This window comes from Branchiostoma floridae, chromosome 17, assembly GCF_000003815.2.
Source record: "Branchiostoma floridae strain S238N-H82 chromosome 17, Bfl_VNyyK, whole genome shotgun sequence".
NCBI lineage: Eukaryota > Metazoa > Chordata > Leptocardii > Amphioxiformes > Branchiostomatidae > Branchiostoma > Branchiostoma floridae.
In genome coordinates, this window is record NC_049995.1 from 7,173,660 (window position 1) to 7,183,005 (window position 9,346).

Consider the following 9,346-nt stretch of genomic DNA (forward strand, 5'->3'; position numbering starts at 1 on the left):
TTTTGGGGGTCGTTCTTGGAGAAGAGTACTTGCGGGCGTAATATGGATTGTCGCGGGCGGTGTGATCTAACTGAATACATCTTATGTCAAGACTCAGGTATATGCAATAATGGGGAATGCAAGGGACCCCACCTTCCTTTCTGAAACACGTTCAACTATCTTATTACCATGTCCCTACGTTAATATTGATACTATGAATGGAGTTATGTATCAAACTCGTGTACTTATATCATTCTGAATCTGCATTTTGTGATTTATACCAATCAACTTCTAAAATGTCATGTAAACCCGTTTTTTTTTTGGGGGGGGCGAAATCGCTAAAGGGGGGCGAGGTAGGGGGGCGAGATCACTAGCCGGGGAGGGCGAGATCGCTGGTGATTTCGCCCCGGGGGGGCGAGATCGCTAGTAATTTCGCCCCCGGGGGGGGGGCGAGATCACGGGGGGGCGAGATCGCTGTCACACCGGTACCCAGCCCTATTCCGCACGATACGTATATTTAATGCATATGCCTGTCATGTAACGGTGTATATATGGCACCGGTCATGTGTATATGCATGCTTACGAATGAATTAGGCGGCGGAGGGAGGGGCGGTAGCATGCAACCAATCGAAGATTTTCGAGTTTAAAACTGAAGACATGAACGACAGTCATCTAGCATATGATCTCCAATATCTCGTTGTTCGAACACATGTTACCCAAAAGCCCCAAAATTACATTGTTGCACACAGCTGTAGACATGTTTTACTAAGGTGAGAAAATTACGTTTGGCGGCGCTTACCTGTACTGCTGCAACACCTGTGTGACGTACCCTTTGGTATCTGAACTTTGACCTGCTCATGTAAACATTCTGGTGTCAGCAATGTGTGTTTCACCCCTTTGTCTCGCTAGATGTCGCTCCTTAAATGGTACGATGTCGTCAATAAAAGATACAGGTGTGACAGCGTTCTCGCCCCCCCCCCCCTGATCTCGCCCCCCCGGGGGCGAAATCCCTAGCGATCTCGCCCCCCCCCGGGGCGAAAGCACTAGCGATCTCGCCCTCCCCAGTTAGTGATCTCGCCCCCCTACCTCGCCCCCCTTTAGCGATTTCGCCCCCCCCCAAAAAAAACGGGTTTACATGATATTTTAGAAGTTGATTGGTATAAATCACACAATGCAGTTTCAGAATGATATAAGTACACGAGTTTGATACATAACTCCATCCATAGTATCAATATTAACGTAAGTACATGGCAATAAGATAGTTGAACTTGTTTCAGACAAGGAGGGTTGGGTCCCTTGTATTCCCTTTATTGCATGTACCTGAGTCTCGACATGAGATATATTTCATTGTATTCACCTGTCCTCAAGCAACCTATATATCTCCAATATGAAGTCTCTATTATGAATTGACCACAAAAGAACTATGTCATGTCTTTATTGATTATGCAAATAAGGTATTCATTAGAATAATGTACATTTTGGTGTATGCACCTGGCCAAGGGGTATCTTCACCTTCAATATGACTGTTTTTCTAGTATTTAGAAACTGGTACGTTATATGCACCTACCCTATGGATATCTTCACCTCCAATATGACTGTTTTTCTACTATTTAGGAACTGGTGTTTTACCCGTGTTTCTTAAGACTGGTACTTTACCAGTTTTTTGTAGCAACATTTAGCAACAGGTATATGAACTTGTGCGTAGATAGTGTTTATAATGAAAAACTATTATTCAATTGTGTTTTTCTTAGTGCTTTGGAAATGTTTTCTGCACAAGAAAGAAAATACTGTGACAAATTGAAAACATATAGCTGACGTATTCTGTACCATAGACGGTGTTGATTTATACGTTCACAATAGCATTGTTTTCTATGCCACCTCTGCCATGTCAGCTGCAAAAAAATGTCCTTTCAATGTAGTGTTTGCACCGAACAAGGTATGACATCTTACGGTAATAAGGTGCCATATAGGTACCAGGTAACACACCAACGATGTTACTCCCAGGTGCAGTATAGTACCAGGTAGCGCACCTAATATGTATTAACCAGCTGCTTTTAAGACCCCTCCGAGGAATACTAGTAATGTTCGGGGGGGGGGCGAAAACGCTAAAGGGGGGCGAAAACGCTAGTGATCTCGCCCCCCGGGGGGTAGTGAGAGTATCTTATGATGTTTACTATATGCAGCATGCATTACGCAATAAACTTCATTGTCATTGTCCCAAAATAAGTTTTAAATAGGATCACAGGAGTGAAAACGTTACTATACAAAGGCCAGAATAAAGTATAATATAGAGTAGCATTGTGATCAAAATACGTTTTAAGTACGCTAGGGGTGAGGGTAACATTGTTATTCATTAATCGTCTTGATTTGCATGTTCTGATCCACACATTAGGCTAAATGTAGTATACTATGACATGAAATACTAAAGGTAAAGTAAAAACACTTCTTGTGTTGCAAATGGAAAATTTAAAATGCTACCACCGAATCTATCGTTTACGTGTCTCTCTCTTCTTCTTATTTAGTTAACACCATGAACTATGTATTCACATTGTTATGCAATGAATTCACATCGTTATACAATGTTAGGATGTCATTATATACAATTCGGCTTTTGATCGTATCCTTACATTCAAGTCACAGATAACAGATTTACGTATTTGAATGCATAACGAAGACTGTTTAATGTTAACTTCTCGTGCATGTACATGTATGTAATTCAGTCTTTTAACGTAATAATGAATATACTGATACACTTTAAGGTGGTATCTCACTGCGCTTGAGGCACCGATGTGGCACTACGGGGTCGTTCACTGCGGCACTGTTGTGTTATTTTCGCCGATTTTTATACGATATAACGTTAGAACGTTAGGAATATTTTGACTTTAAAAACAACAAAATACATAAAACGTAATAAAATCGTTCTTCATCTCTGAAATCGTTGTGTAATCTTTCGAAGCTCGCAATGCCGCAACGGTGCTCCAATGCAGTGAGATACCGCCTTTATGCATCTCTATGATTTAAGGCCACTGGTACCATTTTTCTCTTTCCTTCTGAGCCTCCGGTTTCATGTTTTCCAAAACCTGCTCTCTCAAGAGCATGTATTTGTCATGCCTCTCTCTTAGTTTCTCCTCTGTAAGAATGTAGCGACCATCAAGGAAAGTTGTGCTAAGAAATCCAGCTATTTCTGCCTGACTGTATTCTGGGATTTTTACATTTCCCACAAACACGACGCTGCATGCTTGTAATATCGGGTCGACCACGGTGACATATCCCTTCATTTGTCCCTCGCTGGGGAAGTTGTGCTGCTTCACATCTTCATCAGAAATGACGCCCCGTTTGTAGAGGGAGCGAAATTTATTAAAGAAGGCAGTCCAAGTCCTACTAGCTTCTCCTATTTCCTCCACCTCCTTCAATCGGATCTACAACAATAAGATTTAAAAAAAATTCAAAATGGTCTATGATCATTGATTCACATGCAATACTTATTGAACACTGTAGCTATTATAACCAGGCTAAAAATAAAGCTATCTATGTCATGGCCACGTACGTCCAACATAAAAAAAACACCAAAACCTATAAAAAAGATCGACTTGATGTTCCTGTCAATATGCCCACCAGTTTCTCCTTTAACCCAGGTTTGTAATTTTTGGCTTGGATGGTGGCAGCCATCTTGTTTGTCTTGATTAATGTCTACGTGCACCACTTTTGTTCCTAATGTTTCTGGAATGTAACCGTCTCTCTTTGTGGGGCCACGTATGCCCAAATAGACTATAAAAATGCCTGCACAACTCACTGCGAACTGCAAAATTACTACACTATTACGCTCGAGTACGTCGCCAAAAGGTAAGGCAGAACCTTACCACCACACCTTCTGCTCTTTTGTTAGTTTTTCCGGTGGTGTCAGGGAAAGAGTCAGGTCGTCAGCGGCCCACTCTCCGCACACGTCATCCCAGCTTCGACCTTCGTTGTCCGCCCTTCTCTTCAAGTTGTAGAGCTTCCTCTGAACACGATTCATCTCAGTCGTGTAGAAGTCGTTCTATTCAAGAAACGACAATAGGATTATTATAGTGTCCGATTAACTGATACAATGTCAGGTAAATATTAAAATGAATCTTTAACGTTATACCCGGGACGTGAAGTAAACGATATATCGATTGGTTCTTGAAAGCTGGGACTTTGAAGTCTTTATACTGTACAATGCTAATCTTTCTTCCAACACAAATGTGTTCATAAATCAAATTTTCAATGACCACTATTACCTGCTTTAGTATCAATAATGCCCTAATCACCTCAGAACGTAAATTCGCAAGAGTTACAGACACGTGATCTTATGGATACTTGACGTCAGTAATTGGTCGAACGTGCCAGGAAGTTTATAACTATAACTTATTTGCGTATATAACTGTTGGTTTATTAATGGAGTTAATAATGACAACAAGCCAGGTACCTGGAGTTCTGCAAAGGCTCGTCCGAACTCCTTTCTGCTGTGTGCTTCCAGATTCTTCCTTGAGTCGTAAGCTGAGTACATCGCCACCAGGGAGGCTCCGGTAGATATAACAGCTCCGACCGCTGTGCCATACTTGTTCCAGGGTAACCCTCCATCGCGAAAGGTTGAGTGTTGTCGGGCAAGTCGATCCAGGATTTTAAACGACCGTGTAAACATTGTTTTACGTGCACTCGAAAGGATTGATGTGCATTTACGTTTCAGAAAAATAAAGAAGTTGAATGTGAAGCTATGATGTTCTAGAAAGATTTGTTTCTATATCCTTAAGTGCTTAAGAATTACAGTCAAGAAAAATATCAGACGTACGAAGACCTCCTAATCATAGCAAAGAAAACTAAAGCCTCACGGTCATCGAAACTGTCTAGCCAAATCTATTCGAACGATGGAACGCAGACGGTACGTTCTTTTCTTCGCGCGTGGGGTACGTACGTCATGCGTACATGTTAGGGGTGGGTACAGGTATGGTGAACCTGTGCAAAACCGGTTTGTCTTCTTGGACCGGGCCGGAAAAACCGAACCTGAAAAAATCATTGGATCGGATGTTGCAATAGTTTATTGCAAATTCTTGCCCGATGGCTAATTGCAGGTACTATGAAAGGGAACAAACAAATAGTGTAAAACAGTATAGAGTATGTCTACTCTTTACATTTACATTTGGGACCGCATGTTTAGCAGCGACACCTAGCTTCAGTACGGAATAGAGCCATGCAGTATTGCACTGAGGAAGGTGAGGGACGGACACCGAAAGTCTGCGTGATTTTATGTATGTCGTAGTTTTCATAAAAGAAAATTTTTATCCAATGGCAGCTTCGATTCTGTGTATAATAAGTCTACTCGGTACAAAATGTTATGTTTTTTTATTAAATACTCGCAGTTTGTTTTTCATCTTTTGTTTTTAAATTTCGTGAAGCAATTTGAAATCTACAAACAACATGTTTGATGTACCCGGTGTTGTGAGGTGCTAATGTGACATTTGCGATTTTTTAATCTCGACTGTAGGGTGAGAAAAACACAAATTGAATAGTACTCAGACAAGAGTGTTGTGCCTGGCGGTAGGACGCGTTTTTTGTCGTTGGAAAAGTGACAAGTCGTATCATGCCGGGAGGGCAGAATCAGCCCCAGACTGGGGATACAGGAGGTAGGGTGATTTTGTACTTGTTATCTGGGAATTGTACGTAGTAATGTATACTTCTTTGGTATAAAATATTCACTGTTCTGTAGAGTATAGGAAGAGGGAATACAACACGGTGTAACTTTATTCCGTATCACCCGAGGTTCCAGCCCGACCGCGGGAAGGATCGCCAGAAGGCCGGAGGGTGATCCGACCCGCGGGAGGGCTGAGACCGTCACATGTTCAGTCTAGATCTGTACAACAAACAAATAACCTAGCTGACTAACAGTGTGTGTGTGTGTGTGTGTGTGTGTGTGTGTGTGTGTGTGTGTGTGTGTGTGTGTGTGTGTGTGTGTGTGTGTGTGTGTGTGGAAGGGGGGGGGGATCTGGATTCCCGTAATATTTACCAAAAATATGTGGTAATTTAGACCAATGTTGATCGTGACGTCACGTTCGGTGTCAACAAATTGCTAGACTTCGTGCTCATATGATGGTTTATCTTTCTTAATGAACAAAATAATGATCAGATCATTACTACATACATTAGATTCTACTCATTTCAGATTTTCTGACGCTCACTAACATGGGCGTTTGAATTATGCTAATATAACATTTTCTTGTTTTCCAGGCGCCTCACCCATGCAGCAGCCTCAGACTGATTGGAGGTCACTCGCAGACGCCGGTGCGAACATACCCAACACCTTGTACGTCTCAAGAGCAGGTAAAACGTTTTCCAATCTGTAAATGCACAACCTTTCGCGACGGTTTAATGTTCGCGACCTTCGCGGCGGCCGCTTCACCGCGAATTTAAAACTACCGCGAACATTTTCCATGGCAGTAAGAGACTATATAGTGCATGGTGCTACCGTGAAATTAAAACCACCGCGAAAAGTCCATTTTCCCGCTACCGCGAAATTAAATCCCCGTGAACTATATAAGTGCATTTACAGTACTTTAATAAGTCTCAACAAACACAGCACTTATTGCAAAAAAACAAAACAATTCTGTTTCAAGAAATATTTCTCGTGCGTTCAAAACAAATAACCTAACGAAACTACGGGTATGATTAGTGCCCACTCCCTGTAGCTACACATTGAAAAGGACCGACACTACATCACACCAGCCAATGAGAGACTGTGTCCAACATGCCATAATGGTATTGAGAACGAATTCCACGTTCATCATGGATTGTCTAACCTACAAAGAAGACAGTCAAAAGTTATTACAATTCGATACAGTAATACCAAATACCAAGACAAAGATATCTAATATGTTATTATCATGTCCTGTTCATATGTCTACCTACGTAGACCAATTCACTCCTTAAGGAGAAACGAATCAATGATGTATTGACATAATGTTCTGAAGTATAAGCTTGTATAACATGAACAAGATTGTCTATACTGTTAGATTAGATCAGATTAAGTTCGATTAGATTAGTAGTTATATATATATATATATATATATATATATATATATACCGACTGCAATTTGCCACATATTGTACTTATTATTGTTTTTCTTCCTTCTTTTTATTCTTACAGTGGTTAAGCAGTTAGTGATTCTAATTTTTTAAAAATTGCATATTGTTGGTACTGTATAATGAAGTTTTTGGCGACGCCTCAGGAGCCAGTCTTTCAGTACAGGCATAGTATCGTCCGTTTGGCAAGAATTCTAGAAATTTATTTCTGTCCATGGTCTCCGTATTTCTTTGGCCATCATAACTCGAGAAGTTGTGGGGTATCCTAATGATATTTGGCAGTAGGGTAAAGGTCAGGAAAAGGAAAGTCAAGTTTGATAATGCACCTCTTAGCGGCTTGCAGGAAACTTCCGCTTTTGATATATCTTGTATTGGACATGTTATGGTCGCGGTTTTTGAGTGTTAGATAGGTGAGGATAAGTGATGGGACCCCCTTTCGCTCCATTGGAGCTCCATTTTTGTGATGCCTTGAATACACCGCGTCCAGGGTTACATGAAAGTCCGAATCAGAATCGCCTGGACCTCCCTTGAGCATGAGAACCGCTTGGTGTGCCGTGCAATAACTGGTTGGCCATTGGGTATAGGTTTGGAAATAAGCTGTTGCTTTATAGTGTTGTTTACATGAAAGCTCTTGCTATATTATATCCTACTCTGCCAGGGAGTAGAGAAAGTGCCAAATGGAACGAAATGGTGTGAAATGGAATGGAATGCACAGATAGAATACACTATGGAGTGAAAAGGGATATAGTTGGAAGTAAATATAGAGATTATCATTTCTTTTCTTGTCTTAATCGGGAGAGGCCCGTATACTAACCGCTTGGTGTCGGTTTTAAAATGTGACATGAGCTTTTGCTCTCTTGGTACAAATGTCTATCTCCTTTTTCAATTGGGATGTAGTTACAAATTAATATTGAGACAAACATTTCTTTTTGGTGTCTTTAAACAGATGCATCCTATGATGCTGACGCGAACAAGAAGAAGAAATGTCGGGGTCTGTCCAAGAAAGTTTTGCAAGTCACCACCATCGTTTTCGCTGTGGCCGTCTGTGTACTATTACCATATTTGGCAGGTCAGCTTCTTTAGTTTTGATGTTAGATCATCGATACTTTTTAGACATTCCTTTAGAATACTTAAGTCATCTACTACAGTACAATCAGATATTAGGCTCTGACTGTTTTTATTGTTTATGCGTTTTTAATGGGGATTTTTACTGTGTCCAGTTTTTTCTTTCATGTGGGCAAGTATGCACCATAAACGTAAGGCCTTCATTCTTTGATGCAGTTCAAGTCAGTACTCATTCGTCGGAGATGGCAAAACATGGAATGCGTTTGAGGATGACTGAGGTGCGTTTAGCACAGCTGGAAAGTGAGTACTGATGTCATAATATCGTAACTGTTCCTACTATGTGCCGAAAGACCGTTCTGTTTTTCAACAATTTGACAGGCTGTAAATTTCACACTTTGAGGTATACCATTAACTGTCAAAGCAGGACTAATCAACAGCTGGATACTGTAATAGGGTAAATGTTCGCAGTAGCTCTATTTTCGCGATACCCTTTTGATAGCGAAGCCTAAACCACCCATGTGTAGTAAATCAATGGATTGCAGCTTCAACTGTGAATTCAAAACTACTCCATTGTGTCCTTACCAAGAAATTGGATCCCTGACAACATTCAACTGTACGTATTGTACTTCAAGTTTTAGTAACTGTAATTACACACTGACTAGCTAGCTATAGCTGGTTCCATATCTGATCCGGGGAATTCTTTTCGCTGGAGGGAGAAAAATGTACTGTTGGCGGTGATTTCCGTTTCGCGGCTGAAACATTAAGGAGGTAGACAGCATCGGGGTTGGCGAGGGAGAAGAATGAAAACCCTAGTATACATGATGTACTAACCAGGCTGATACCTCGGTGGTATAAGTCCGCAGTGAATTTGGTCACCTCGGAACGCGAAGATAACATCATCATGAACATTTCCAATTTTACATTATTTTGTCTTATCCCTTCAACTTTTATTCTAGAAATATGCGTTTTCCCTGCGACATCTGAATCACCATGGGATATGAGATCTTCAGAACCAGCTGGCCCCACAGGCAAACCAGGATCTTCAGAGAAAACTGGGCCCATCGTGGAAGGCAACAAATCTGCGTCTGCCTTTTCACCAGGGCCCCCAAGAAAAAATAATACCGTTGTCCCGACAAATTCTGGCTATGTCGGAATTACTGGACCTCCAGTAGAAAATGGCACAGTGGTCCCAGCCTGTCCTGTGTCT

The 9,346-nt window shown here is 41.3% G+C and overlaps 2 protein-coding genes across 3 annotated transcripts in view; both read right to left on the bottom strand.

Annotated features, from left to right (window-relative positions):
* The window catches only part of LOC118404540 (exostosin-like 3), a 19,185-nt gene extending 18,324 nt beyond the window's left edge, over nt 1-861 (bottom strand). The window contains exon 1 of one of the 2 annotated variants that reach the window (XM_035803688.1): nt 779-861. The gene's annotated coding sequence lies outside the window, so the exon portion shown is untranslated. The remainder of the gene's footprint in view (nt 1-778) is intronic. The other variant, XM_035803686.1, reaches the window with a different exon arrangement.
* A 1,269-nt stretch (nt 862-2,130) lies between these two features.
* On the bottom strand, nt 2,131-4,849 carry LOC118404092. Its single transcript, XM_035803051.1, has 3 exons — nt 4,427-4,849; nt 3,848-4,015; nt 2,131-3,398 (listed from the first exon to the last, which is right to left on the bottom strand). The coding sequence occupies exons 1-3, from the start codon at nt 4,640-4,642 to the stop codon at nt 2,997-2,999; spliced, it is 786 nt and encodes a 261-aa protein (XP_035658944.1). The 5' UTR covers nt 4,643-4,849; the 3' UTR covers nt 2,131-2,996.
* Between the last annotated feature and the right edge of the window lie 4,497 nt (nt 4,850-9,346).